Source organism: Hippocampus zosterae, chromosome 2 (genome assembly GCF_025434085.1).
Source record: "Hippocampus zosterae strain Florida chromosome 2, ASM2543408v3, whole genome shotgun sequence".
NCBI lineage: Eukaryota > Metazoa > Chordata > Actinopteri > Syngnathiformes > Syngnathidae > Hippocampus > Hippocampus zosterae.
This window is the reverse complement of record NC_067452.1, coordinates 41177249-41204598: the sequence shown is the minus strand read 5'-3', so window position 1 is coordinate 41204598 and position 27350 is coordinate 41177249. Positions and strand designations below refer to the sequence as shown.

Genomic DNA, 27350 nt, shown 5'->3' with positions numbered 1-27350 from the left:
CTCAAAACGCCTTACTATACATGGTCGTTTTTTTGGGGGACTAAAAACGCCTTACTATACCTGGTCGTTTTTTGGGGGGCTAAAAACGCCTTACTATACATGGTCGGGTTTTTTTCGGCTCAAAACGCCTTACTATACATGATCGTTTTTTGGGGGGCTAAAAACGCCTTACAATACATGGTTATTTTTTTGGGGGACTAAAAACGCCTTACTATACATGGTCGGGTTTTTTTCGGCTCAAAACGCCTTACTATACATGATCGTTTTTTGGGGGGCTAAAAACGCCTTACAATACATGGTTATTTTTTTGGGGGACTAAAAACGCCTTACTATACATGATCGTTTTTTTCGGCTCAAAACGCCTTACTTTTGGGGGGCTAAAAACGCCTTACTATACATGGTTGTTTTTTTGGGGGACTTAAAAACGCCTTACTATACATGATCGTTTTTTTCGGCTCAAAACGCCTTACTATACATGGTCGTTTATTTGGGGGACTAAAAACGCCTTACTATACCTGGTCGTTTTTTGGGGGGCTAAAAACGCCTTACTATACATGGTCGGGTTTTTTTCGGCTCAAAACGCCTTACTATACATGATCGTTTTTTGGGGGGCTAAAAACGCCTTACTATACATGGTTGTTTTTTTTTTTTTTGGGAGGGGTGTCAAGGGAACAACACCACTCGCCCCCCCTCCCCCACCTCCCCCGAGGGACATTTTTCCAACCGGTATAGCTCTCCCATCCCTCGTGGCATCAGTTTTTTTGAGCCACTCTTGCAAAGGCTCGTCGTCGCTCAATCAAGGCCACCATGGCGCTAAAATAACGCTGAGGAAAGCAAGCAACGTCACACGGCCACATCCAGCCAACGTCAGCGCCTGAATAAAGTCGCCCAATTCCTGAAGCCGCTTTTCATTTTGTCTCTCTCTCTCTCTCTCGCTCGGAGGTCACAGAGAGGAGACAAGGCCGAGATTGCGCTAATTCCATTTTTGCACGTGGCCCCGTAATCCCCCCCCGCGCGTCAAGTTAAAAGGTGGCTCGGGGGGCCGCAGAGCTCGTCTTCATCCCGTCAGACTACCTTGTCCCACCGTCGCGGCCATGAACGGCACGGAGGGAGCCGACTTTTACGTGCCCATGTCCAACAAGACGGGGCTGGTGCGCAGCCCCTTCGAGTACCCGCAGTACTACCTGGCGGAGCCCTGGAAGTACTCGCTGGTGGCGGCCTACATGCTCTTCCTCATCGTCAGCGCCCTGCCCATCAACGCGCTGACGCTGTACGTGACCTTCCAGCACAAGAAGCTGCGCACGCCGCTCAACTACGCCCTGCTCAACCTGGCCGTGGCCGACCTCTGCATGGTGCTGGGGGGCTTCACCGTCACGCTGCACGCTGCCCTGCGCGGCTACTTCAGCCTGGGCGTCGTCGGCTGCTACGTGGAAGGCTTCTTCGCCACGCTCGGAGGTCGGAGGTCGGGGCGTGCGTGGCGCCGTCAAATCCCGCGGCGCGCTCAGCCGTCTTTGCGTCTCGCCGCCGCCGTTTGTTTGCAGGCGAGGTGGCCCTGTGGTCCCTGGTGCTCTTGGCCATCGAGCGCTACCTGGTGGTGTGCAAACCCATGAGCAACTTCCGCTTCGGGGAGAAGCACGCCGTCTGCGGCCTGGCGCTCACCTGGATCATGGCTTTGACCTGCGCCGCGCCCCCCCTGCTGGGATGGTCGCGGTACGACGCGCTTCGGCTCCATTCGTTGCGGATGTTGTCGATTGACTTGCGCCGCGAGGCCCCGCCGTGTCATTTTGCACCGGACGGCAAATGGCATTGCGAGGCAAAATGGCCGCCCGCTGAGATGTGTCAAAACACCGCTTGAAACTCCATTCAATAATTGCTCAAACTATTCCCATTGTGCCCCCCCCCCCTCCACCGTGGTGACGCCACGGGTGGCTTTTGCGCACGCAGGTACATCCCAGAGGGAATGCAGTGTTCGTGCGGCATCGACTACTACACGCCCAAACCGGAGATCCGCAACGGCTCGTTTGTGGTCTACATGTTCGTGGTGCATTTTGTCATCCCTCTTGGCGTCATCTTCTTCTGCTACAGCCGCCTGCTGTGCACCGTCAGAGCGGTACGGCACCCACGCACACCCAAAACGGCCTCGTTTCTACTAATAATCAAAAGCATGGAGGGGGGTGGTGTAAAAAATGGCCCGAAAAAAGTGACTCGAATGTGCCCGCCCACACCTCGGAGCGTCTCAAGGACACCAAAGGGCGGGGTGGGGGCGGGGGGGGGGGGCGCGCCAAGGCTTTTGCCAGCACGCCGGCATGGAGCCGAGGCATCCAGCTGAAAGCAAGTCTGCTGCCTCACTGCGTCACCCTCATGAATAATAAGCCGGCAAGCCTTCATAATTCATGCGTTCATCCTCGAGTGCTCTTGTTACTAATGGAAGCGGAATTTGTGACAAAAGTGCTGAGTTTGTTTTTACACCACAGCTGGCAAAACGATTCGCACTCACAAAAGAGGAATTACAAGTGCGGCTGGTGGTGGGAAAAGTAACAAAAATAAATTTGTTTGCCGCGCGCGTGTCCAGGCGGCGCAGCAGCAGCAGGAGTCGGAGAGCACGCAGCGGGCCGAGAAGGAGGTGACCCGCATGGTGGTCGTCATGGTGATCGCCTTCCTGGTGTGTTGGGTGCCGTACGCCAGCGTGGCCTGGTACATCTTTGCCAACCGGGGCATCCAATTCGGGCCCGTCTTCATGACGGCGCCCGCTTTCTTTGCCAAGGGCGCCGCCCTCTACAACCCCGTCATCTACATCCTGCTCAACAAGCAGGTGAGCACGCTTTGCCGTGACAATATTTGAAATGAGTCCCCCCCCCCCGCCCCCTCCCTCACAACATATGTATGATAGGATGCCACTGGGAGCAAAATGCCACTGATGCAATGTTTGTTGTTGTCTGTACATCACGGGTAGAAGGTCAGAGGAAGTTTTTTTTTGGGGGGGGGGGGCACGCTCGGGCCCCCTTCGGCGTCAACCCCGGTGCGGTGGGTCACACCCCTGTGTTTGTTGTTCCTTCAGTTCCGCAACTACATGATCACCACCGTGTGCTGCGGCAAGAACCCGTTTGGAGACGAAGACGACGCGGCGGCCGCCGCCCTCTCCAAAACGCAGATCTCGTCCGTTGCCTCCAGTCAGGTGGCCCCCGCTTGAGATGTGCATCCCGACTGTCTCAAAGGCGCCCATTATAACCCCCCCCCACCCCCCACGCATCCCTGGTGTCCCATCTGTCCCTTCTTAAAATCCACTGTCACTGCCCACAGCCAGCAAGTACCACATATATATTTACCCCCCCCCCCCCAGCCCCCCCTTTTTTGGGGGGCGGGGGGTGACTTTCCTAATCCGCATCCCCTCGTGCCTGCTGCCGCTCTTCGGCAACGCGGAGCCGTTTTGTCGTGCCGCCGGCCAGCGCGCAAATGATGCTAGCGAGCGGCTAATCCGCTTTGAATGGACGAATGTGACAGCGTAGCGAATGCCGCTAAAGGAACATTCAGGCCTTGTGACGTTTCAACGTGAAGGCCGTCAGGAAGGAAATAAACGGTTGCTTTCAAAACGACATTTCGGTCCTAGGTCCTTAAGCCGGAGGCTGGCAAACTTTTCGGGTCCGGAGAAATATTTGTCTTTTGGACGAAACGCCAAATAAACATAGCTAGCATGTCGTGAGCCGATTAGCATCGTTGCCTGTTGGAACTTTTTTTTTTTCGCTAAAACGAGACAAACGGCTCAACAACATGGAAGACGACTTGCCTGACTTAACAAAATGTCCTTCTTATTCATGTTGTCACACAAAATTAAGAATGACTCTTATGCTAGTAGGCTAATGCTAATGGGGCATCCCTAAATGCCATTTTGGTTCTTTTCTGGGGTGATGTCAACATATCACATTTCAACAGAAACATTCATGACTCATGACATTTAAAAATAATAATAATTTCCCACCGCACTTGAGCAAATAAGTGGCCTCTTTAGTTCCTGGGAATTTTGGCTTCTTCTTCCGGATGACTCGCATGCGGCCTGCTTTACGGCTTGCGCAAGCCATCATTCGGTCAAGCCGAGGTAGCTGCTCGCAAACCGCACATTCTTCCCAGAGGTCACCCGGCCTCCCCGATAAATTTTCCATGTTTCCGTGTTTGCAAACATTGCCTCCAAGATGACGTCAGTGTTGTTTGAAAGACCAGCGTTCGTAATTGCCTCCTCAGTCCAATTCTCACGCCGTCAAGCTTGTAAGCGTAACTTTGTAACTCAAGTCCCGCCCACTTTTGCTCATTTGCCTCCCTCGGTTGAAACATTGGCAGAATTTTTCCATGTGGGAAAAAAAGCCACGGTGCCATTTGGCAGAGCAGATGGCGGCGACGGTACAGGCACAATGGAAGCGCACACGCCGTTGTTTATTTCATCCGCGCTCATTTGGCATCACAAATACAGTCGTAGGAGACATTTCTCTTGAGATAATAGATCACGTTTCCCGCGCGCGCGGACGGACGGACGGACGGACGGACGGCTTCGCCGGCGTTTGAAGACCAGCGACTTCGCTGGTCTCGACACGTCTCCGCTTTGCCCGCAAAGCACGCGGGGACAAAAATGTTCAAAGCACTGACGGCGATGAGTCCCACCTGAGAACGTTACAGGCGTTACCGACGACGACGACGACGACGACGACGGCTCCTACGGGCGGTCGGACGGCCGCTCCAAAACACGACGACACATCTCTAAATATTGCTATGGACACGATATCATACAGCGCAGTGCATCATTGGGCTCGTTCCCTCGGGGAAAGGTTCAGTGCATCAAGACCGGCCGGGCCTCGGGTCCCCAAGTCTCTTCTCGGACTCCCTTTCGAAGCCGGACGCCTTTTAAATGGGGGGAAAAGGGGGGGGGGGGGGGGGGGGGGCTCCACACTGTGCTTCAATCCTGGCAAAAAGGCAATAGCGAAGGCCAATAGGATGGAGGATGGAGGGGGGGGGCGGAGACTCAGGCCTCGCTGCAACACTCGTAGATGTTGTCCTCCACCAGGGCGACAACCTGCTCGAACTTGTGCTGCAGTTGAGTGCGACGAGCCATCGGGTTGCACTCCAGGGCGTTGGTCACCTGGACACAAGCGCAGCGCCCCCCCCCCCCAAAAAAGCAGACTTTGAGGCCACGCAAAGTGACACCGTTGCCTTGACTTCAGGTTCGGACAGGCCCACGCAGGTGGAGAAGAATCTCGCTGCTGAGGGACTCGCTCGGCCGAAGATACCGCACGCCCATAGTGTCTGTCTACAAGCCCTGCCGCACCATTTCTGTTCAAATCTCCACGGTACGAACAACACCGCTTAGTGCTCGGACCTCATTACGGACCTTATTTCCCATCATTCCAAGCAGGAATTGGAGTCTTTTTTGGGGGGGGGACTGTGGCTCTCCTTTTGCCACATGTGCATGCAGGAGAGGGACAGCAACAAAACAACCCCCCCAAAAATGGCGTCCGCGTTTGAGTGTTGAACGACAAAACGCTTTTGCGATCCAAATCGAAACTTGATCGGGCTTGTCAAGACGCCCCATTGGGGGAAAAGCACGCCCCCGCACCAACTCCAGCACTCGGCGTGAGCGGGAGGGGGGGCAAGAAGAAGCTCCTACCTGGTTCCTGTATCTCTTGGCGTACTTGTAGATCTCCGTCAAGGCCAGGTTGGTGTTGAATTCATTGCGGTACTTCTGCAAGAGAGTTGGGCCGTCAGGGAGGCGGTGCCCGGCGGCGCCCGGCGGGGGGGGGGGGGGGGGGGTGGCACTCACCCGAGACTCCTCGGCCAGGTGAGCGTTCATCTCCTGCTCGCTGAGAGGCGGCATCTCCTGGATCTGCCGGTAGTAGCACTGCACCCGCTTCTTGTACTCGGGGATTTCCTTGGCGTAGAGCAGCTTGTTGGTTGGAGAATCCTGAAAAAGGGACAAAAGGCTCGTCCACGCCAAACGCTCGCAACTTGTCAAACGCGCGTTGCGTCCGTCGCCTCGCCTCGCCTCGCCACAAAAGGCCTCCCCCCTTGATAGACAAAGTCGCTCCTCCCGATCGCGAAGCCTCTCACATCCTGTTCGCAAGGTCACTTCCTGCCGTTTGCCCGTCTGTTTGCCAACCCCCCCCCCGTGACCTCTCACCCCTGCGTGAGTGTGCTTCTTGCCAGATAAGAGGGTTTCCGTGGCAACGGGCTTGCTGTTTGCCGTGGCTGAGCGTGTCCTGCTCTGCCCCCCCCCCCCGGCCCCCCTCACTGTTCTCATCATTCTCAACATTCTTCCGCAAAATGTGGGGAAGGAAGTCAGTCAGCGAGAGACAGGAAGCAGAGGCTCGGTTGGGGCCCCGATCCCGAAGCCTACTCAAAGGGGGCGTCGGCCTCAAAGGTCAAACGCAGCGCCGACCGCGGGCGAGGGGGCGGACGGACGGCTACGTTGCGGTTTTGCGCGCGGCGTCCGACCCGTTTTTCGATCAGAGCGGCGGCTCGGCGCCGTCGGCAGATCCGGCGGGCTGGTACCGACCTTTCCCAGCTGCAGGTCGGAAACGGAGCAGGCGTCAATGAAGGCCTGCGCGATGACGGACAGACACGCGTCCATGTGATCCGTCTTGTCGATGTCAAAGACGAACTGGGGATTCTTCAGGATGTTGACCCAGAATCGCAGCGGTAAACTGTTGGGAGGGCGGGCGGGGGGTGCGGGGGTGAGGGGCTCTCTCAAAAGCTGGCCAGCCGACCGGCGGGGCTCACCTGTTGGTTTTCCAGATGTGGAGGGTGTCCGGGTCGGTGATGCCCCGTTTGTCGGCCTGCTCCTCCAGGAAGTCAAAGAAGTATTTGACCGCCAGCGGGGGCCGTTCCGGGGGGATGCTGAGGATGGCCTGGAACAGGTCGTCCAAGAACTTCTGGAGCGTTCCCTTGGGGAGGAGCGGACGGGCGGGGTCAGGAGAAGGAAAAGCCACGCCCCCCGATCCCTCCGAAAGCATCCCGCCGAGAGCGCACGCTCACTTTGGTGGACAGGAGGCGCGTCAGGTAGATTTCGGGCAGCACCTTCTTGCGCCGGCTCTGCCCGTGCGACTTCTTGGGCTCCGTCGGCTCGTCGTGCGGGAGGACCTGCAAACGCCGGCGGCAGGCTCACGGTCAAAAAGCCGTTCCCAAAAAGCGAGCGTTGACCCGGCAAATCCCAGAACTCATTATCCCGCCGTCAAAGGGCCGCGATCTCGGCAGAAAAGAGCTTAAGCCGCATAAGCGCCGCATAAGCGCCGCTCTTTCCCCGCGGCGGCTTTTCCTTTTCACCTCCATCTCGGCGCGTTGCCAAAGCGACCGCCTTGAGAATTCGCCGGCGCTCACTCACCAAGTGGACGTACTTTTCCGTGTCCAGGTCTTTGACTAGGGAGAGACCCAAAAAAAAAAAATCAAGATTGTCCAATCGACAAGAGAGAGAATGAGAGAAGACGGCTGAAGGCGAGCGGCGGCGAGGGAGGAAAAAAAAAGAAAATTCACAAAAGAAGCCAAAACAAAACGACATTGCGAGCGGGGCAGAAAGTGATGAAAGGGGGGGGCCGCAAGGCGAAGGACGCTGTCGGGCAGCGCCAAGGGCAGAGATGATGAATGAAAGGCGAGAAAAGGAAGAGAGACGCGCGCACAACATTTATTTCTAAGTCCCGATTTCACACCACAAAAACAGCCACAAGGCCTTGCTTGCGACAAACGCCGCCCTTCTTCCGTTTGCGCTCAAGGTCATGCGAGCGAGCGACGTACCTCTCCCGAGCACCTTCTCCTTCTTGTCTTGCAGGCTCATGGCGAGCGACGCCCCTTCCGGGATCTGGAGAGGGAAAGCCCACAGAAGAGGCCGCAAGGTCAGAGGCCGCAAGGTCAGAGGCCGCAAGGTCAGAGGTCGCAAGGTCAGAGGCCGGCGTCGGGCCAGCGGGGAACCGTCGGCGTCGCGCCGGCCTGCGTGGAAAAAGACGGCCAGCCTTCGCTCGGTCCGGCCCGCGGCGCGCCGCTACTCTCGCCGCTAAACTAAACACGGGGGGCACTTAACGCGCGCGGGGAAGAGGTCAAACATTTGAATGGACCCGGGATCGGCTTTCCAAGCAAGTGAGCAACCTCCCGCCGTGGACTTGTTCCCACCGTGAGACCCCCCCACATGGACACTTTGTCAAGGGCCGACACAAACTAGCACGGGCGCCAACGCTGCGGATTGCCGTTCTTTGCTAGCGCCGCGGGTGAAATCAAAGCTTTATGCGGCGAGTGCGGACCGCTGACCGCTAACGACATCCGCCGATGCAGATGGGGCGAAAAGGTGACCCGAAGGACACCCGAAATCTGTCAACGCAAAGACGGGGCGCCAACACTTCTGAGGAGGGGCCGCCGCAGTCGCACCTGGTAATGGAAGACGGTGTTGAGTTTCTTGCGGCCGTCCTCCATGAGCGAGGAGTTGTCCAGGTCCTGCAGAGCTTTGCCGTTGCTGCCCGAGTCGAACCACTCTGTGGGGACGCGAGACGACAAGCGTCGGCGTTTCTGGGCGGACGGCCAATCAAAAAAGGAGGACGGGCGTCGCCCTTACCCAGGTCCACGTCTTGCGCTCGGGGCCACTGGGAGAAGGGCAAGTTCTTGTAAAAGGCTTCGATGATTTTCTCCTTCACTTGGCAGATGGTGTCGGTGTTCATCACCTTGACGGCCAGCGAGTCCACGCCGCAACCCTGGAAGGACACGTTGATGTTCTGCAAAACAAAACGACAAAGGCGCCGTGAAGCCAAGCGGCCCCTCGGCTTCGGGGAAGGCCGACGGCGGCGGCGGCGGCGGGAGGCCCCCACCTGCGGCTTGGCTTCAATGTTCTCGCGCAGCAGCCACTCCTCGTTGAGGGTGTAGCGCGCTTTGCCCGTGATGGCGTCGATGGAGCCCTTGTTGATCTGCTGCTTGATGGCGCACAGCAGCAGGAAGAAGGGCTCGCCCACCGTTTCCTGAAGCGGCCGTCCGATAGCGTTAGCGGCGCGCCACGCCTCAGCCCCCCCCCCCCACCGAGCCGCCGTTCTCACTTTGAGGTAGCTGTACATGCAGATGGACATCCAGTTGGTCAGCATTTTCTCCACCACCGACTCGGTGCGGCGCAGCATCAGCTTGGGGTTCTTGGAGGCCGAGGCGTCGATCAGGTCCACCAGGAGGTCTTTCATGATGCCCGTGTAGTACTCCAGCTTGCCGTGCAGGGCGATGGTCAGCAGGGAGGCCAGACTGCACCTGCCGAGGACCCGACAGACGCAGCGGCCCAAGCTTCAGACGCTGACCATCCTTGCTCTGTGGCGCCCTCCGCTGAGGCGCACTTGAATTGCGCAATCAACTTGCAAGCCCTTTTTGGACTCGCAAATAGCGCCCCTGAAAAATCTTGCAACCGATGGCCCAATGGATGCTTTTAGCCCTTTTGCAATTAAAAAAAGAGACCTGGTGCCGGTTCTTGGGAAGAACGCGTTTGGCCAAGTAGGAGCGACGGTCATGAGGTCAAAGGTCAGCGCTTGACCCCAAAACATCATCATGCAGTCTTTTGCCTTTTCTACTTTCTCAGCTTCAAGATCAAAAGCGGCACGCTTAGCGCGGGAGGCGCCCGCTTACCGGTCGCGCACAGCAAAGTCCTTCTGCTGCTCCAAGGCGTGGACGAAGGTGATGAGGAAGTGCTTGTTGTTGAGGAGGGTGGCGAACAGCGCCATGCCTTCCTCCACGTTGGCTCTGCTCGGGCTGGAGGCCTGAGGGCGGCAAAGCGGTATTAGGCCGTGTCGGCCCGGTTTGTCGGCCCTTTGTGCATCCTAAACACGCAGAGCCCCCCCCCCCCCGCCCCCCCCCCCCCTCGGGCGCAGCAACCAGAGAGAGGCTGACAGAGGTGCGCATGAAGATAAATGCTCGCGCCTGAGAGATTTAATTTACGTGACCTGGAAAGCCTTCCCGGGAAGACGATGTGGGCGAAGGGCGCTTTGTCACCATCAGACGCCCCCCCCCCACCCCCCACCTCCTGATTGTTACTTTGTCTTGTAATGGGCGGACGGCTGCGAAAGGGCCCGCCCTCCACCGCAAAACAAGAAGCTAAAGGTCGGGCCCCGTTTGGCATCGGACCCCCCACCCCAATTCCGCCAGGCCCCGGCGCCGCCAGGAGCCAAACGGAGGCGCCTTCACCCGAGAGCGCGGCGTCAAATTTTCCTCACCTGCCAGTCCCGCAAGAGCGGGTGCGTCTCCGGCAGGGCTCGAGGCCCCGAAGAATCGTACTCGTAGGTGGGCTGCACCAGACTCCTCTCGTAATCGGAGAACATCTGAAATCAAAGCCGGCCGCGGTCACATATCGTTTGGTAGTTTGTGCCATTCTTGAATGGCCTTTTTTGGGGGGGCTGCCAAAAGGAAAAGGCGAGTGTGTGTGTGTAAATGAGAAAAGTGATAAAAGTGAGAGCGGTGACCTTGGGGAAGAAGGTGCGCATGACAAAGTGTTTGTACTCCAGGAAGGGGATGCCTTGGCTGCGGTTCAGCTCCTTGGTCAGGTCGGTCATGTCCGTCTGCAGCTCCGCAAAGCCTGAAAGGACCAATGGCAAGTCAGACACCCGTTTTGCCCCGCCCCCTTTCCGCCACGTCTTCTATTTCCAAATCAAGGTCATTTGAATTTGGGTTTATTTTCTCATCTCTTCCCACAGCGGGTAACGCGTGAGCAGCCCCGAAGCCGGCGGGGAGGACTCGCCGGCTCCGCCCCCCCCCCCCCCCCGCCGCTTCGCTTTTGCGGCCTTTTCATTCCTCCCACCAAGATGTGCGCCTTGAAATTCTCCGATGCCATTTCAGTCGTGAAGAGATTCTCGCATGGGCTCATTTCACGTCGTCCTCCTCCTCACGTCGCAGGCCCAGTCGGGGTTTTATTCCCGTTTCTTCACAAAATCAAATGATCTGCGCTTTCTTCCTCATTTCGGGGCGAGAACTGAACGTTGCATTTCACGGAGACTTGGGAAAGGGAGCCGGGTGGGACCAAAGTCCGTCATGTCGCCGACATTGAAGACGTTGAGCGTCATCCGGGTCTCGGATCAAAGCCGCAACTCGTGATTGGCCCAAAGAGCCCAGCTCCCCTTCCTGTCAGCGCCCCCCCCCGCCCCCCTCCACTTCTGCTTTTCCTCAGACTGGACGCCTCGTTCGGCCATCCCTCTTCCTCTATCTCAAAGGCATCAATTTGAGAGAGCGGCCTTGGCCGAGCTTGAGCTCGGGCCAGGGCGCGCGGTGAGGCGGCCTCGGCCCGTCTCGCCGCGTCACCGTTGAAAACGCAACAAACACCGACAAGCGGAAAAGTGCGCCAAACAACACCCGCAAACATGGGAACATGGGTGTGTGTGTGTGTGTGTGTGCACTCGTTTCCATGTTTTGAGGGGACATAAAAAAATTGGAAACACAGTCTTGGGGACCATTTTTCTTATGGGGACAAAAAAGCAGGTCCCCATAAGAATAACATATAAAAAGCATCAGAGGGCTGCCCTGAATGTGCCTGTGAAGTTTTTAGCAAAAACCCACAAGTCACCATTTTTTACTGATTGTGTGTGTGTACATGGTGCTCAGCAGCCCCCCCACATGGTTAGTGCTATTGCACTCACTCCTCCACACACACACACACTTTGCATATGCCCCGCCCATTTGTGTGTGTGTGTGTGTGTGTGTGTGTGTTGCATTAAACAGACCTTTGCGGATCTCCTCTCTGATCTGGGACTCCATCTCTTCCATTTGGAGTAAAGTTTTCTGCCAGTAGCGTTCGGCCCTTCGACTCTTTGTACAGTACACCACGAGGGCTGGGGGGGGACACACACAGACGTGACGTTGTTTTTTTTTTTTCTGCTATTGTTATTCTAATTTTGCTCCGCGCTCACGGCCGCTGGTCAAGGCGCGCCCGGCCACAAAGGCACGCGATGGATTTCCCCAACGAGCGCGCTTCGATCCGACCGTCCGCCAAGACGATGGCCGTGGGCTAAACAAGGCGGCCTTTTGCGCCGCCCGAGCGAGCCCCACGTGGATTTTCTTACCCGCCGTGCAGAGCAGCAGCAGGACGCAGCAGACCACGATGGACACCACGATGGCCAGCTCGCTGCCGCCCAGCTGCACTTTGGCCACGGTGTGCCGGAAGTTGCCCACTTGCACCTGCCATTGGAGGAGAGCGGCCCGGAAAAGATGACACGCACATCTTGCAATACATTCGTGTATTGTATTGTATTGTATTGTATTGCGCTTTCTGCCTGGCGCGGGCCCACATGATTGGCCGCAGCTGGCACAAGTAGTCACGTTCTGTGTACGGATCTGACAACTAAAGATCAAATTGTGAAATTAGAGGGAGTGATTGCATTCTTGCATTCGAGAAGACCCCCCCCCAACACCCCATCCTGCGAGCTAGCGTGGACTCATCTTCAAGCCGTCATCTCGGGCCAGCGCGGCAGATTTACATCAAAGCGCCTTCCGCCAGCCATTTGGGCGATACTTCGCTTAGGTTTCAAAACCGCCGAGGTGTCATTTTGGGAGGGGGCGGGTTTGATGGCACGCTGGGCTGAAATTGCCATTGTGGCACCCCCGCTGCTGCATCACAGCAACATGACAAAGTGTCCCGTTGAATTAAGGGCCAGCTGATGTTCCTTTTCTCATCATGAACTCAAGCCGCTGTCGCTGTGGGGAGACGGGTTGCGAAAAAGAAAGGGGCGGGGGGAGCATCCCAAGCAAACATGAAAAAGCCGTTGTCAAACATTTTGTTTTGAGGAACTGGCAGAAGGAACAACAGACTTGATACAAAAGCCCGCAAGAAAAAGGCTGCGCTTTGACAGCAGCGGAGAAGACAGACTTTTTTTTTTCTTTTCTTTTCAAGGGCTGCATTTCAACGTACCCCGTTGACGGCCTTTGCAAGGTTTCACGTCAGCCGACGACTTTGTAACGTCCACGTCACTGTCACAACTGCATTTTTGCCACATGGCCTTGCCTGCGACAAACGGCAGGAAGCGAACCGCCGGAGGCAGCTGGGCCAAATTGGCAAAGTTAGCGACAGAACCACGGCCCACATGGTGGCCAAGCGATAGAAAGACCATCGTCGACGGCTCGGCCAAATGGCTCAAGTTGCCGATTTTGACCGCGCTCTGTCACGGCGGCAAAGAAAGACGGAACGATCGTCGACTGCAATGGGATTGGCCGCTTTGCCTTTTCGGACATTGTCGCCGGGCTGGACGGGAAGCTCCGAGGCGTGCTGAAGAAATCAAGCGAGGCGAGGATGCGCCGGTGCACCTCTCTGACAAATGAGCGCGTGCAGAGTCGCATGACACACGCTGAGCCAGATGTGACAAGAGAAGGACTTCTTCTTGCGCCTCGTGACCAGTCAGCAGGCGAGGACGGTCTCGCCTCATCGGCTGAGGGCCGAGGTTCGTTGAGGGAGAGAAAAGAAAACATTTCATTAAAAAAAAAAAAAGAAGAAGAAGAAGAAAGCGCCTCCCTCCAAATCGGTTTCTTCTTGGGAATCAATGTCGAGCGCAAGAGAGACCTCACTTTGCTCCGTTTTTATTTCCAGACAATGTGGGAAAAACACAACCGGCGTGTGTTGTTGCGCAGCCCGAAACAAATATTTCTGTTTCTGGACCCCCCCCCCCCCCCCCCCAAAAAAAAAAAGAAAATGGGGAAATGGTTTTTGCAGCAGGCAGCACTCTGGCGGCAGACTGACATTGCTTCCGGAGCAACGGAGCCAAAAAGAGGGAACGCGAGCAGCCGGGACGCCAACGTCTGCTTTTCTGGCGACGCAACTGGCGTGCAAGGGAGGTCACGCCCTCCGGTTCGGAGTCAGCCCACAGTTGGCGGAAAGATCCCGAATAACCTCAAGGAGCAAAGGCAAAGCGCTCGCGGAATTCGGCCGTCGGATGAGGAGGTCCGTGCCGTCAATCCGGGCAAGGGAAAAAAAGTCCATTGGTTGCGGCCATATCCCTCCCCCCTCGTGGTGACTGCTTCGGAGCCCGGGCCGCCGCGCGAGCACTTACGGTGACGGGCATCTCGGTCTCCCGGGAGCTCAGCAGGCCGCCGATGGTGCAGTGGAAAAGTTGGTCGTTGTGGAAGCTGATGTTGCACGGGTAGGGGCCGACCATCACAGAGTATTCGTCCGGCATCAGCTCCAGATCGCTGGGCCCTTTCTGCCGTGGGGAGAAAAAAAAAAACACACACACACAGGCGGCCGTCAGGGGCCTCGCGCACAGGAAGCCGGCGGACGTCCCTTCGGCTCGGAGCGGCAAACCGGCCCGCCAAGTGAGACGGCCGAGACTAGAAAAACAAAATCTGCTGCCGACTGCCCAAAAGAAGTTTCTCAGGCCCTTTGCCGGACGACGTCGGTCGGAAAAAACAACAGAGCCGTCGCTCGCCGCGGACACCGCAACCCCCCCCACCGCCCCCAACTCGATCCTCCTGCTAAACGCATCATTGGTGAAAGCTTCACAAAACGTCGAGCCACGGAACGGCTTTTATGGCCACGGAAAACCAGCCATCCAACCAGCCCATCAAGTCCTACTCGTGGCTTGGCACCCCCATTTTTACGGGAAACGTATCAGGAATGTTTCTCAGCTTTTTTTTTAGGTAAATGGGATGAACGAGAAAAGAAAAACTGTCGTCATGATGCAAGATAAGAACCACAATGAGAGCCTCATCGGATGTTAAATCCCCGACTTGATGCTTTGATAAGAACAAAAATTACACACACACACACATTCCTGCACTTGTGGCACAGTGAGGACCGAGTAAAAAGGCCTACAAAGCGAGGACCACCCTTTCTGCTTGACAAAGAAATGAAAAAGACACATTTCTAGACACAGGAGGGCGCCCTTAGGCAATACATTCCTTTAGATTAAATAAAACACCAAAGGTTAAGAAAAAGTTTTTAACTAGATAAGTGAGGACCGGGCACTGTCGTGAGTACAAGAACACACACACGCTTGTGTATCTATATTCTAGGTTGCTTTTGCAGTCCAACGACAGCAAGAGAAAAGCCAAGGAAATGTGACAATTTGCTTTTGGCGCAGCCAAGTGGCAAACGTGCGGCTTTGTTTGCGAGACGCTTTGTTTTCAAATTCAGGCTGCACTTTTTTTTTTTCCGCAATTCACTTGCTGACCACAAGGACGGGATTACCAACTGGGAACCAGGCCAAAGTAAGGAAAGTGAGAGCCAATTTGGATGCAAGTGAAATCCACCACCCCCCCCTCTTTTTTTTTCCCAAAAAGTGAGGAAGCGTGCGCGTGCGTGTTTATCGCCAGTGTGCTTCCTCGCTGCCTGAAGGCCCTCTCCTGTCGCCAGCGCAGGATGCGCAGGATGCCGCCTCCCAGGACTCTGTCAACAAGTCCTTCCCAATCCAAACACAGCACACGCTGACATCAAAAGCAAAACAAAAATAGGGGCGGGGGGGCTAGTTTCTGACTTCGGGTCAAGCCGTCCGAAAAGAAAACAAGGCAATCGGACGTCGGGTTAGCGTTAACGTCAATCCTCCCCAATGAGTTTTTGGATGAAGGCGCTGGTGCGACTCACATTGATGATGAGCGTCAGCTGCTCCCCCGGGTGATGTTTGATCAACTTTTCCTTGTTGGCCGTGAAGAACTGCGGGTCCTCCACGTATTCCAACGGGAAGCGACCCGTGCGCGGCTCCTCTTCATCCTCCTCCTCCTCCTCCTCCTCCTCGGCGTCGCCGTCAGAGGGGGAGGGGCGCTCCCCCGCGTAGAGGACTCCATTCAGGTAGAACTGCACCGAGGTGGGCCGGGACTGAGCGGAGGGCGGCGACGGGCATGTGATGGCGGCGGGCGAAACCACGGCGCACACCTGCAAGGAGATCAGAGCACTTTAGCGCTTTAGCGTAGCGGAGCCGGCCGCTTTGCGCGTCATCGTTTGTTTCCCAGACGGGCGCCGGCGAGGGCGTTTTGGCTCACCGTTTGTCCGATTCCCGCCACCTGCATGGTGGCGCTCTGCACCAGGTCAAATCCGTGGCCCGCCACCGTGATGGTCCTGCCGCCGCTGCAACGCACGCACGCACATCAAGACCAATTGCGTTTCTTTCTTTCTTCGGGGGAAGGGGTCCTCGGGCGCGGCCCACCTGAGGAAGCTCCTGCCGGGCTTGATGAAGCCGATGGTGGGGTTCTTCTCGTACGCGTACGTGGCGGCCAGTCGCTCCCGCTGGCACGGCGCGTCCTCAAACTGGACGCAGAGCGGCACCGTGCCGCCGTCGCCCGCCTGCGGGGCCGGCGGCATGGTGCACTCCAGGGCGTCGTCTCGTTGCCTAAGAGACCGCGGGCAAAGGAGCGCCTGGTTGCCTCTTTTGCGAGCGACGCGGCCGAGAGGACGCAAGCGCGGCGCCGCCGCCGACTCACTCGGTGATGACGCATTCCAGCGTGTCGTTGATGACGACTCGAACCCGAGAACCGGTCGCCAGGTGTTCCCCGTTGATGGTCACTCTGGTTCCTCCGGCGCGGGAGCCTTTCCCGGGCTCCACGGAGACCACCTTGGGGACCTGAAAGCGCAGACGAGGCCAAAGTCCGCGTTGACAGCGTGAAGCGGGATGAGCGCGGACCCACGACAGCCATTGTGTGTGTTTGGGGCGCCGCGGTGGCTGCAGGGAGCCGGATGTTTCCTTCCTGGGGCTCGCAGACAAATATCCTGTCTCCCGCTTCTTTTTGCCTCGCCTCGCTTTCGAGCGGGGCCGCCGACACAAATATGCGAGGGCCAAGAGGGCCCCCGTTTTTTCACGTGGGCTTGAAATCGCTTGTTTGCGATTGTTCGGGGGCTTTCCGCGCCAGGAGCGAAGGATAAAATAAGACGAGAGCGGCGGCTTTTACGGCTCGTTCGGCCGCGGCCGACTCTTCTCGGGACGGGTCAATTAAGGTCAAGGTCAACTAACGAGCGGAGGCGGCGGACATGATTTGTTTTTCCTAGCTGCTGGCTCGCAGCTGCGCTACACGTCGGAAGATTCCCACACCGAGCCGTAAAGCGCATCTGTTAACACTCGGCCGGCTCGCCGTGGGGGGTCGGGGGGGGGGGTCGCCGCGGGATACGCGAGGGAAGGGAAGAACGCGGAAGCCGGCGAGGCCCATACTACTCACCAAGTAGGAGAAGCTTTCCTTGGACTTGCCCGTCCCGCCCTGATCCACGTCCACTCGCACCGGGTCCGTCCCGTCCGACGGAGACCTCCCGGTGATGCACACCAGCCTGCGCAAATCAAAAGACAAGGAGGGGGAGGGGGTTAGAACACTCGCACGTTGGGGGGGTGGGGGTCGGACGAAGTGACGCATGGCAGTGGTGGGCCCCGCCCACAGCTGCCGTGAATGCAATGACGGGCTTCGGCGGAGCGCGACCAGATAACGCTTTTCATTTCAGCTCCGATGCCTTCGGAAAAGGTTATGACGGCCGACCTCGCCGTCGCCATGGTGACGCCGCGATAATCCCGTTGACGGGGTGTCATTTCAAGGGAGAAGCGTCTCGCATACAAAGAGTGGCGTGAAGGCGGGAAAAAGGTGGGGGTCCTCAGCGGCTGACGGACCCCTGGGGCTTGACTGACCAACTGAAGCCAAATTTACAGATGGAAGCGTGGGGAAAATAACCAGTGGGGGGGGGGGGGGGGTATTCGGTCATACTTACTCGACAGAGACGGAGTAGAGCTCGGGCACGAGTGCGCACGGGACCTCTCCGATGGACACTTTGACCGCTTGGGCCCGGCGACCCAGGTTCTTGCCCTGCACCGTCAGGCGGGTGCCCCCCTCCACTGGACCCCCCAGCGGGAAGATCTGAAAGAAACCCAGAGACACAACGAATCCCATCAGCGATGAGGAGGAAGGAGGCGCACGTTGAGGCGGGGGCTGTCGGCAGAACATTTTCAGCGGGGCGGCGGCCAGGGTAGCGTGGCATTTGGCGGAGGCGTGGCCATAACGGGCGCCCCCGCCCACTTGCACATTTGCATGCAACGCAAGGCAAAAAACAAAAACAAAAACAAAACACTCCACCTACACCTCAAGTATGTGGGTGAATGATGAATCTTAGCGCCCCCCCACCCCCATTGACCCCCCCCCCATAGACCCCCTCCCACCCCCATGACCTTCTCATGACACCTCTGCGTTATTAGCTTGGCGAGTGAGAATGAAAACAGATCTCGTCGAGAGGGCGAGATAACATTTCGGCACGCCGATGATCTCCCGCCCCCCAAGAGCGACGGAGCGGCTCAAGATGGAGTCGCCTTCCGCCGCGGTGCCAAAACACGAGCGCGGCTTTGATTTGACAGCCATGACGGGACAGGAAACGGCCTCGTCGTCTCGGCTGCTCACATTACCTAGCGCCACATAACTCATGCCGGACGTTTGCGTTTCAAAACGGCAAAGCCGCATTCCTCGGCTCGGCCTCCGACGGAGCTCGGTTGAAATTACGATCGGGGCGACGCGCGTGTCTTATCGAAACTTATCGATTGTATTCAAGAAATGCTAATTATGATGACGATCAGAAAATTGAAATAAAAAAGGAGGAAGGGCTCTCAATGATGAAAGCCCATTCCAAGGGTTTCCAGAAACAAGCGCGGACAAGGAAAAAAAAAAAGGGTGGGGGGCTCCGGCTTGTAGTATGTCGGACGGATAGAGAAGTGGCGAGGGAAAGTTAATCCTTTTCTTTGGAGCGCAAGCCCTCAAAAATCGCAGCCACCGATTGGTCTTGCGTCATCCATACGCCCCCGCTGAGCCGCAGCGCCGCTTCCCGTCCGGCGGCCCGCCGCCCTCCGGGGGGCGCAAACTCTGCCCGTGTGCATGCGTGTGTATGAGGGAGGAAGAGTGAGAGCTTTGCAACAATGGTCTGCTCACGCGGGGGGGGGGATGGAGCGCAGCTCACTTGAGTCACGGAAGACGTCGACCTCAGTTAGCGTGGCAGCATCCCGTTTGTCGCGCGGCACTGACAGCCCAAGGGGGGGGGGACGCCTCTCTCTGTGGACAGTGTGTGTGTGTGTGTATGTTTGTATTCTCCCGGGCAACTCGGGCTTTTATCTCCAGGAAGTTCAGGCCGATTGGGCCTCATGTGAGCCGTGCTAGCCAGACCGCCCGCTGGGGGGGGGGGTGTCACTCGGCTAACGTCAGCAAACGGCTGAGCGCTAAACACACTCGCTACTGTGGCAACAACAACCTCCGCCAAATCATCTCGTAGCAAATAATCACATCGCTAGATGGAGCCAAAGTGAGCGTCGGCCCGGGATTCGGGGTCGCGGAGGGGGGGGGACATTAGCGTTGCCACGCGCCAGAAAGCCCTTCGGACGTGGCATCAGCAGCCGAGCCCGGACATCCCGACGGCTCACAAACGAACCCGGCCAGGGTGGTCTCGAACGCGGGGCGCTCGTGCGTCGATCTTACCTTGTGGATCTCGGGCGGCGGGCACCGCCGCGAGACGGGCTGACAGTCGGCCTCCAGTCGGCATCCGTCGTCGCACCAGCCGCAGAGGTGGCCCCCTTCCTGGCGGCCCCAGCACTGCGAGCAGTCGCCGCTGCCCACGCCGCAGTTGTACACCTCCACTGGAAGCAAAGGTTATGCGCATGTTATTCATATGATATCTTTTTTGTATTCACTTTGACTTTCCCCCCCCCAAATTATTTGGAAAAATGCAAAAGCTGCGGGGGCGCACGATCCGCATCGTCGCAAGTTGTTAGCGCTCGCTAACCTGCTAATCTGCAATTGCAGCTCGCCATCGAGCCGTTTGTTTCGTTATCGTCATTCCAAGTTTGTTTTCGCCGATGGCACTGACAAGAATGGCCGTGCGGAGCGCCGCCGGAAGCCTTTTCAAACGTAGCGGAAAGACGTCGCAAAAGTGCGTCCCGCGCCGCCATGTCAGGTCTCGACCAAGCTAGGCGGCAATTTGCCATTTGCAAACCGTCACGTGGACCTTATTTGGGCTTTCGTTGACGGCCGTTGCTCATCGTGGCACATGCGCGAGGTTGCTCGCTCGGAATGTGGATCTTGGCTCCAACAAGGTTGGCCACCCCCCCTCCCTCGGGGATTTACGGGATGGAATGCGTCACAATCATAACGGAGGTGTTAAGTGGCCAAAGGAGAGGAATTGCTTTCGTATGTCGCTCGACTTTGGAGGTCCGCACGTCTTCCAAAAAGAACGAGTGGAAATGGATGTGGCCCCCCACCCCCCCCCAAAAGCCACAGCCGGCGTTGTGCGAGAAGCACCGTCCTCCATTCCCTTTGTGAGCATCTGCGCATGGGATCGCGGCTGTGTCCCATGAAGAAGTCTGTTCTGTTTTTGTTTGGACTTGCGATGACTCAGCGGACTCGTCATGTCCGTCAAATTGGAATTTGGACCGTTTGGTACTTTTGGCAGGGCCCGCCTGCGAGCCGCGCATCTGGAAGGCCCGGCTTGTGACTCGAGCACCGACGGCAGAAGGTCACGTCCACGCTCGGCCGTCATGGCGACCGAAACGTTCTTGCAATTCCTTGGAGCCGACGATCATGAAGTGTAATTAGCTAGCGGCCGCGCGGAAAATGACGACTGATGTGTCGCGATACCCAAATTAGTGTTGTTAGCGCTATGTCTCGGAGAGCAAAGACTTCCTTTTTCTGCCACCCCCAAAAATCTCAGCGGGCATTGTTTTTGAAGTGGTGTGAGCAGAGGCGGGGGTTGGGGGGGGCTGGAAATCCTTACCTTTGATAGGCTGGGGGCTGTCCACAAAGGCGCCCTGGCGAAGGCCCCCCCTCCTCCTCAGGTTGAGCTGGTAAAGGCGATTGCTCCCGTCGGAGGTCAGCTGCACGGGCACAGGGGGCGTTAGAAACGCGCACCCAAGCGCCCGCTCGCGCCAAAGCGCTTTTCTCGAGCGAAGGGACTCGCCGGCTGCCGTCACATTACCGTCACGCCGCTGCACTCGACGGCGGAGCTGTTCAGCCACGTGGCGCGGTATCGCCGCTCCGTCCCAAAGTCGCACTCCAGCTCCTCGCCCTGGAACCAGAAACACTCGCTGTGTGTGTGTGTGTGTGTGTGTGTGTGTGTAGACATTGGTTTGTGGCTCGGAGCCTGTCGCCATAGCAACGCCCAGGAAAAGGACGCAAAAGGCCAGCCAGGTTAGACAAGGGCCCGACCACGCCTGGCAATTTGTCGGCCCTTCATTGTGAGAGCATCGAGTCCTTCTGGGTGAAAATGACTCTGTTCAGATTGGGTGGTATGCGCCGACGAGAAGGCAAACGCCAAAAGGCGGGTTTTGCTACGGCGCTGGCCAAAAAACATCCATCTGCGCCATGTTCGGCTTGAGGCAAATCCACCATATGCTTCGGTTTTAGTCCAGCGCAGCATGGATGTTGGCTCGAGTCCACATTGCGACTTAAAACGTGTTTGTGTGTGTGCGCGTGTGAGAGAGAGAAGTACCTCCTGAACGTTCCTCAAGGATACGGCAAAGTCCCGGGCCGCCCCCGACGGCGACGGAGGAACCTCGGCGGACAGCAGCCTGGGACAGGAAGCCACGTCCTGCGGTGAGGCGGCGGCACAGGAAGTGACAAAGGCCGGTTAAGAAAGACAATGGGTGGGCTGCTGCGCGCATCCGCTAACCCAAAATACTTGTCCTGTTTTTCTGGAGCTGCAGCAGGAAATGAGAGGCTGAAGTCTCACTCGGGGGGGGGAAACGACACCCGCCTCAATTAGAAAAGGCGCTGAGGGATGGGGGAGGAAAAACAGGCCCGCTGGACAGCACAAATGAAAACAATGGTTCGGCCCTGCGTCGCCATTAAAAGGGACTCCCATTTGAAAGGGGGGGGGGGGGGAACTTTCCATCGCCCTCGGAATAAAGCGTCCGCAAAAGGATCTGTGGATTCACGTGACGATAGCATACGCAAATCCAGCGGCCGTTTTCAAGGGGCCGCGTGACGCCAAAGCAAAGCTCCCAAAGCTTCGTTAGCACGGAAGCTAACCGCGGACGTTAGCACGGAAGCTAACTGCAAAAAGTCGCTACGCAGCTGGAACCCACGACCAGAGAGCAACCAACCAAATGCCAGCGAGCGTGAGGGAGCCGGTAAACCCACTTGCCACGTTAGAAACACCCGGCAGCAAGCCTACTGGACACGTCGCAAACTAGCATACAACCGGCTAGCAACGAGACCCGACAAAATGCCACCCAAACGGAAGCAAGACACAAAGCAGGAAGAGGATTCCCGCGGCACGCCTGCTTTTTCTTCTTGGGCTTTTCACTTGGTTGATTTTTTTTTTTTTTTTTTTTTATTTTATTATTTTTGCAGACTCGAGTTGCGATCGGAAGCTCGTTACCTTTCCGATTTCAACACGTGTCAATCATTGTGGGAGCCCCGCCCCGAATCTCCGCACACAAACCATCGCGGATGGAGAGAGCGGGGGCGGGGCTAACGCCGATCGGCCCGCCTTCTTCTCATGCCGAGATCCTCAAGGCGGAAGGTGCGACTGACTTACCTCCAGGAGGTCGCTCCGGCTCTCATCTTGAGCGGAGACGCATCGCTGCTTCTCTGGCTCCCAGTAGCACTTCCACGTCGCGCTCAGGCAGCTGACGCAGCTGACGGACGGACAACGGAGGCAAAGGGTCAAGGGTCACAAAGAGGAACATTTGCAGCCCGCTCGGCCCATTCGTTGCACAAAAACCAAAGAGATTGCGAAAAGTTAAAAAAAAAAAAAAAGGGGGAAGTGAAGATGAGTCACGGCGATCATGCCGCGGTGACAACACATTCCAGGCGCAAGGTCAAAGCGGCTACAAAGACAACATTTGACAAACGGTGAAAATGACGAGGCACCGCGGGATTGGGTGAATGAAAAAGGAAGAAGAATGGCCGTCGCCGGGCAGACGGCGCGCCCACGTGACCCCAACGCGTGATGCTTAACGAGGTCTGATTGTGACGCTCTTAATTAACGCTCAACACAACGCGGCTCATCTGGTAACACATCACACGTTGACGTATTAATTTTGAAGTCCGGGACAGACCGCACCCAAAACGGTTTTTGGTGGGATCGTCTGCGCGGTCTGCAAGAGACACGCCCATTATTTTTGGGTCCGCCATATCAGGAGGAAAGCCATCATGTGTCTCTAACTGGGGGGGGGGGGGCGCTTTGGATTTCCCCAGTGGATGACACGCATGGCCCTTAATCGACACGCAATCTGTCGGAGTGGAGGAAAGGCTGAAAATAACCCCCCCCCCCCGTTTGCGGATGTGTCGAGCTTTTCTGGCATCACCTAAAAAAGTACGAAAAGTGCCGTGGCGCGCGTGTGCGCGCGTGCATGTTTTGCCCCCAGGAAGAGACAGATGTCTCACACCGGGAATGACAACGCCTCCGGTAATAGCGACACTCTCACAAGCTTTCAAATTGGAAGGACTCAGGTGTGTGTGTGTGTGGGGGAGGGGGGGGCGGCAGGGGGGGCTGACAACATGTAATGGAAAAGTGCGGACGTGTGTGAGAAGTGATTTGAAGCAGACGACCTTCTCGCGACTCTTATCAGCTGCGGCGTTTCCGTTTTCACAAGACTAGCTTTGTGTTCAGCGTAGCAACACGTATGCTACCCCCCCCCCCCCCCCACACACACACACACACACACAAACGTGCACTGTGGAGATGGCCGCCATTTCCCATTTGCAGCTCGGAGGGCTTTTGGGAGACTTTGAACAGGATGTCGGCGTGTTGCTCTCCCAAAGGACTTTTGAGAACAGCTGTTTTCGTGACTTCCTTTTCAAGTGTTTTGGATTCGCTCTCAGAAGAAGTGCGATTGTTTGAAAAGGCTTCACTTGAGTCGCTTTTTTACTTATTTATGTTTTTCAGAAGGAGGGGTGCGTTTGTCGCGTGCAAAAAACGACTCGACAACATGATAAAGGTGAAGATTTTCACGTCCGTGAGCCTCACGCTCAAGTCAGGCCGCTTCCGATGCCGTCCGCAAGCCCCGCCCCCCACAGCCACGTCCAGGCTAAATACACAAGCGCACATCCTCAATCACGTGTCTGTCAGAGAGAGGTCGCTTCGGGAGAGAAGATGGCTTTCAAACGGGGACAAAGAGCAGCCGCACAAGAAAGCGAGAAACAATATGGAGGTGCCAAAACCTGAGACGCAAAACATGGAAGGTGTTTGCTTAAGGGAAGTGAGAAGCGAGAGGGAGGGAGGGAGGGAGGGAGGGAGGGAGCGTCGTCATGTGTGTGTGTGTGTGTGTGTTCCTAAGAGATGGAAAGCGAGTGGGAGGGCAGCTTAGGTGTTTGTCCTCGTCGGTGCGCTGGTGGAATGCTGAGCTCTGGTTACCATTAAGTCCACATAAAAGAGGCGCGAGAGGAGCAAAATACCCGCGCGCACAATCTCCCCCCCCCCCCCCCACGTTCGCATGCCTGCTACGTCATGAGTAGAAGCGGCGAGCTTTGAAAACGTCTTTTCGGGACAACATCTGTCCACTGTTTATCGTCAGGGTACACGAGTGACCCGAACATGAGCGGCGCAGGCATGCGGACACAAACATGGCCGCCGGTTGTGGAACACACACACACACACATGCACGTGCACACGCACACACACATGGTTGCTTTCTGAGAAAATAAAGTTGTCCGGAGAAACATGCGGCTCAGATCGCTTGCGCGGTCTTTGTGGAAAAGATCTTCTGCGGAGTGGAGGAAGTTTGCGGTTAAGATGGCCGAAAACTCGCTTTTCTTTGATTTATTTTTTGTTGTTGTCGTTCTTCCCCCCTCCCCCCCTCTAATGTGAAACTTCTCTGAACTCGGCATGGAGTCCACTCGGGTGCTCGGAAGGGGCTTTCCGGCCAACCGCTTCTTGTTGTCTCTTTATGGCTCTTTCCACTGCGACTGCACTTAAGGCTAAAATTCAAATGTCACGGCGCCGTGTCCACTGACAGGCACAAAAAGCGCAGGCGCGCTTGTGTATTTAGCGTGGACGCGCCTGTGGGGTGGGGGAGGGCTCGCAGACGGCATCAGAAGTGGCCCGACTGCTGCGGATTTGCATTCGATCTGCAATTGCAATCGGCGGACACAAAAGTAGCGCAGATTGGCCGCTAGCGGGTGACGCCCAAAGACGACATCTTTGTGGATTAGCGGCCCTCGTCGTGATGAAAACGCGACGCAACGGAGCAGCTCGCCGGCTCTCATCCTGCGAGAACTCATTATCACCTTGGCTGCAAACCGTCGTCGACTTTCACACGCGCGCGCAAATTGGGTGAAGGCTCGCACACGTCCACCTGCGAGCGTCGCGCCTTCGCACCTCGCCGCCGTCTCTAAAGAAAAGCGCTCGCGATTCCCTCCAACAATCGACGCACGCGCGATGGTGCTCGTCAGATAAACGGGATCCTCGCCTCCGTGCTTGGGCCAGCTGGACGGCCCTCCAGATAGGAGAAAAGCAAAAACAAACATCCAGCCCGAGCGGCCAGACAGACATCTCCAATTTCCTTTGGCTTAGCGTGACGGCGTATTCATCGCACGTTTGATCCCGCGCCGGGAAACCTTGAGCCCACCAAATAGAAAGGAAGCCCCCGCAGGGGAACGTGACAGTACTATTTACCCGCCGAGGCCCAGATAGGAAAAGCAGGGGGCGGAGGGCGGCGCTCTGAGACCCCCCCCCCCCCCCCCCCCCCCGATTGAAGGCATAAAAGCAGGCATTACGGCAGACGACAACCTGAGTGATTTTGGGCAGGGGTCGTCGCTGCTAGCTAACGTGTGAAGCCGCTGGCCGTCGACAGGCTAAGCTAGCGTGGCTAACGTCGATTAGCGCGCGACCCATTTCGACTGTTTATGATCTTCGGTTACACGGCGGTCTCACGGTGTCGCGTCATGCGCGCCGGTCGAGCATTCCCAGACCCAAATGGAGTCCGGCAGAGTCGTACCAGAACACAACCGTACCAGTTTTCTTCCCCCGATAACTGACAAAATGGTGGCAGGCAAGGATTCGCATCACATCAAGATTTCCGTGACTAACCCATCGATTGCTCATGTGACAATGTTCAGGCGAGGACGGCGATACGGCTTTTGCGCTCAACACAGCAGGAAAGCGTCACGCCGGAAAAACGGGACTTTGACTGGTTACGGTGCGGTCGCGTGGGATCACAATGCGGCGCGACTCACGAGGTTTTGGGGTTGATCGCTCCGGTCCGCCCGCAATCGTAGACGACGAAGCTTCCGGACACCACGGATGTACCGTTCACTTTGATCGCCAGCGAGACCGTCAGATGATCTGCCAAAATAAAAGCACGCAGACAATTTGTCAAGCAACATTTGCTGCTTTCAGCAGCCCGTGACGGGACATCGCCCCCCCATTTATTCCTTTGTAAGTGGTCCGACTCAGGAAGGGGGCGCAAAAGTGAGTTTGCCTCAATCGTGTAAAAAAAAAAAAAAAAAGCTGAAGAGTACACCGATTGCAGCGATTGTCCCAATCCTCAGGCACAGTGATGAAAAAAGCGGGAAGGGGCGGGGCCTGGACGGGGCGACCAATCACAACAAGTAAGACGTCATACACGTCCAATCGCAGGGCTGTTTACAATCGGAAGATGGAAAGACTGATCGGGAGAGCTCGTGAAAACTCCACGATAAGGTACCTGACCCCCCCCCCCTAAAACTTTTCTCAACGGATTTAGACGATTGACAAAAATGATCAATTTAAGGCGCGCGGCTCACCTGTGCCCGGGAGGATGGGCCGGTAGTTTTGCAGCGAGAGGAGGGGGCACGTCTGGATCTGGGCGGGGCCGCGGCCCAGGTGCAAGGTGGCGGCCGTCCACAGACCCGGCCCGTATTCGCACTCCACCCGGAAGCCCACCAGGTCGGGAACCACGCCGTTGATCAGGATTCCCACGTCCTGAGGCACAAACCCCCCCCCCCAAAAAAAAAGCTCAGAGCAAGCCTCTCCGACGCGAGTCCATTTTGGGCAAGGTGATGTCAACGTGGGAAAAACGGAGAGGAAGTGCCAGAGCAAATCTTCCAAGGCTGGACAAATACCAACGGAAGGCCATCGCAAACACCGCCACAAAAATGCCTCTTCAAAAGCTCTCCTATTGTTCGGGGCCATGAAATCATTTCCCGGCCAAGGCGCCCCCCCGCCCCCCGACTTCCTGCCTGCCGCTTCCCGTTTGAGCTGCGCTTCCTGCCCGACGCACCCACGTAACGGATTAATCCGCGAGTAACGAAGCAATTAATGACGCGTGGTCTTTGAGCCCACGGGGAGGGCACGACAGACTTGATGCCAAAAGAGATGAAGATCAGCCGGGGGGGGGGGGGGGGGGGGGGCGATCGAGTCGGTCAAGAGAGCAATTCCGGATTGTCGCTAGCATCTGGTTCATTTTCTCGACTTTCTGTACAATGTGTTGGGGGGCAAAGAGTTGAAGATAATAGACGCAGATCATTTT

General features: G+C 56.8%; 2 protein-coding genes across 2 annotated transcripts in view; one reads left to right on the top strand and one right to left on the bottom strand.

Moving 5' to 3' along the window:
• Positions 1-1085: 1085 nt before the first annotated feature.
• On the top strand, positions 1086-3344 carry LOC127594108 (rhodopsin-like). Its single transcript, XM_052056050.1, has 5 exons — positions 1086-1455; positions 1542-1710; positions 1945-2110; positions 2573-2812; positions 3059-3344. The coding sequence occupies exons 1-5, from the start codon at positions 1095-1097 to the stop codon at positions 3188-3190; spliced, it is 1068 nt and encodes a 355-aa protein (XP_051912010.1). The 5' UTR covers positions 1086-1094; the 3' UTR covers positions 3191-3344.
• A 1023-nt stretch (positions 3345-4367) lies between these two features.
• The window catches only part of plxnd1 (plexin D1), a 36518-nt gene continuing 13535 nt past the window's right edge, over positions 4368-27350 (bottom strand). The window contains exons 6-36 of the mRNA XM_052054105.1: positions 26626-26803; positions 26077-26185; positions 22436-22535; positions 21386-21484; positions 20873-20962; positions 20672-20771; positions 19381-19538; positions 17639-17784; positions 17104-17209; positions 16375-16514; positions 16101-16283; positions 15937-16021; positions 15542-15829; positions 14013-14162; positions 12036-12150; positions 11697-11804; positions 10446-10558; positions 10200-10304; positions 9616-9746; positions 9048-9246; positions 8826-8972; positions 8576-8732; positions 8392-8495; positions 7768-7831; positions 7361-7395; positions 7015-7119; positions 6760-6923; positions 6536-6683; positions 5804-5944; positions 5651-5725; positions 4368-5125 (exon numbers count right to left, since the gene is read on the bottom strand). Of these exons, the coding sequence (XP_051910065.1) occupies positions 5009-5125; positions 5651-5725; positions 5804-5944; positions 6536-6683; positions 6760-6923; positions 7015-7119; positions 7361-7395; positions 7768-7831; positions 8392-8495; positions 8576-8732; positions 8826-8972; positions 9048-9246; positions 9616-9746; positions 10200-10304; positions 10446-10558; positions 11697-11804; positions 12036-12150; positions 14013-14162; positions 15542-15829; positions 15937-16021; positions 16101-16283; positions 16375-16514; positions 17104-17209; positions 17639-17784; positions 19381-19538; positions 20672-20771; positions 20873-20962; positions 21386-21484; positions 22436-22535; positions 26077-26185; positions 26626-26803 (3960 nt within the window). The 3' untranslated portion in view covers positions 4368-5008. The remainder of the gene's footprint in view (positions 5126-5650; positions 5726-5803; positions 5945-6535; positions 6684-6759; positions 6924-7014; positions 7120-7360; positions 7396-7767; positions 7832-8391; positions 8496-8575; positions 8733-8825; positions 8973-9047; positions 9247-9615; positions 9747-10199; positions 10305-10445; positions 10559-11696; positions 11805-12035; positions 12151-14012; positions 14163-15541; positions 15830-15936; positions 16022-16100; positions 16284-16374; positions 16515-17103; positions 17210-17638; positions 17785-19380; positions 19539-20671; positions 20772-20872; positions 20963-21385; positions 21485-22435; positions 22536-26076; positions 26186-26625; positions 26804-27350) is intronic.

Bases quoted from the DNA above. Each gene is read 5' to 3' on its own strand.
- LOC127594108 (XM_052056050.1), top strand. From the start codon at position 1,095: ATGAACGGCACGGAGGGAGCCGACTTTTACGTGCCCATGTCCAACAAG. The intron at 1,456-1,541 runs GTCGGAGGTCGG...GTTTGTTTGCAG, and splicing joins CTTCTTCGCCACGCTCGGAG to GCGAGGTGGCCCTGTGGTCC. The intron at 2,111-2,572 runs GTACGGCACCCA...GCGCGTGTCCAG, and splicing joins TGCTGTGCACCGTCAGAGCG to GCGGCGCAGCAGCAGCAGGA.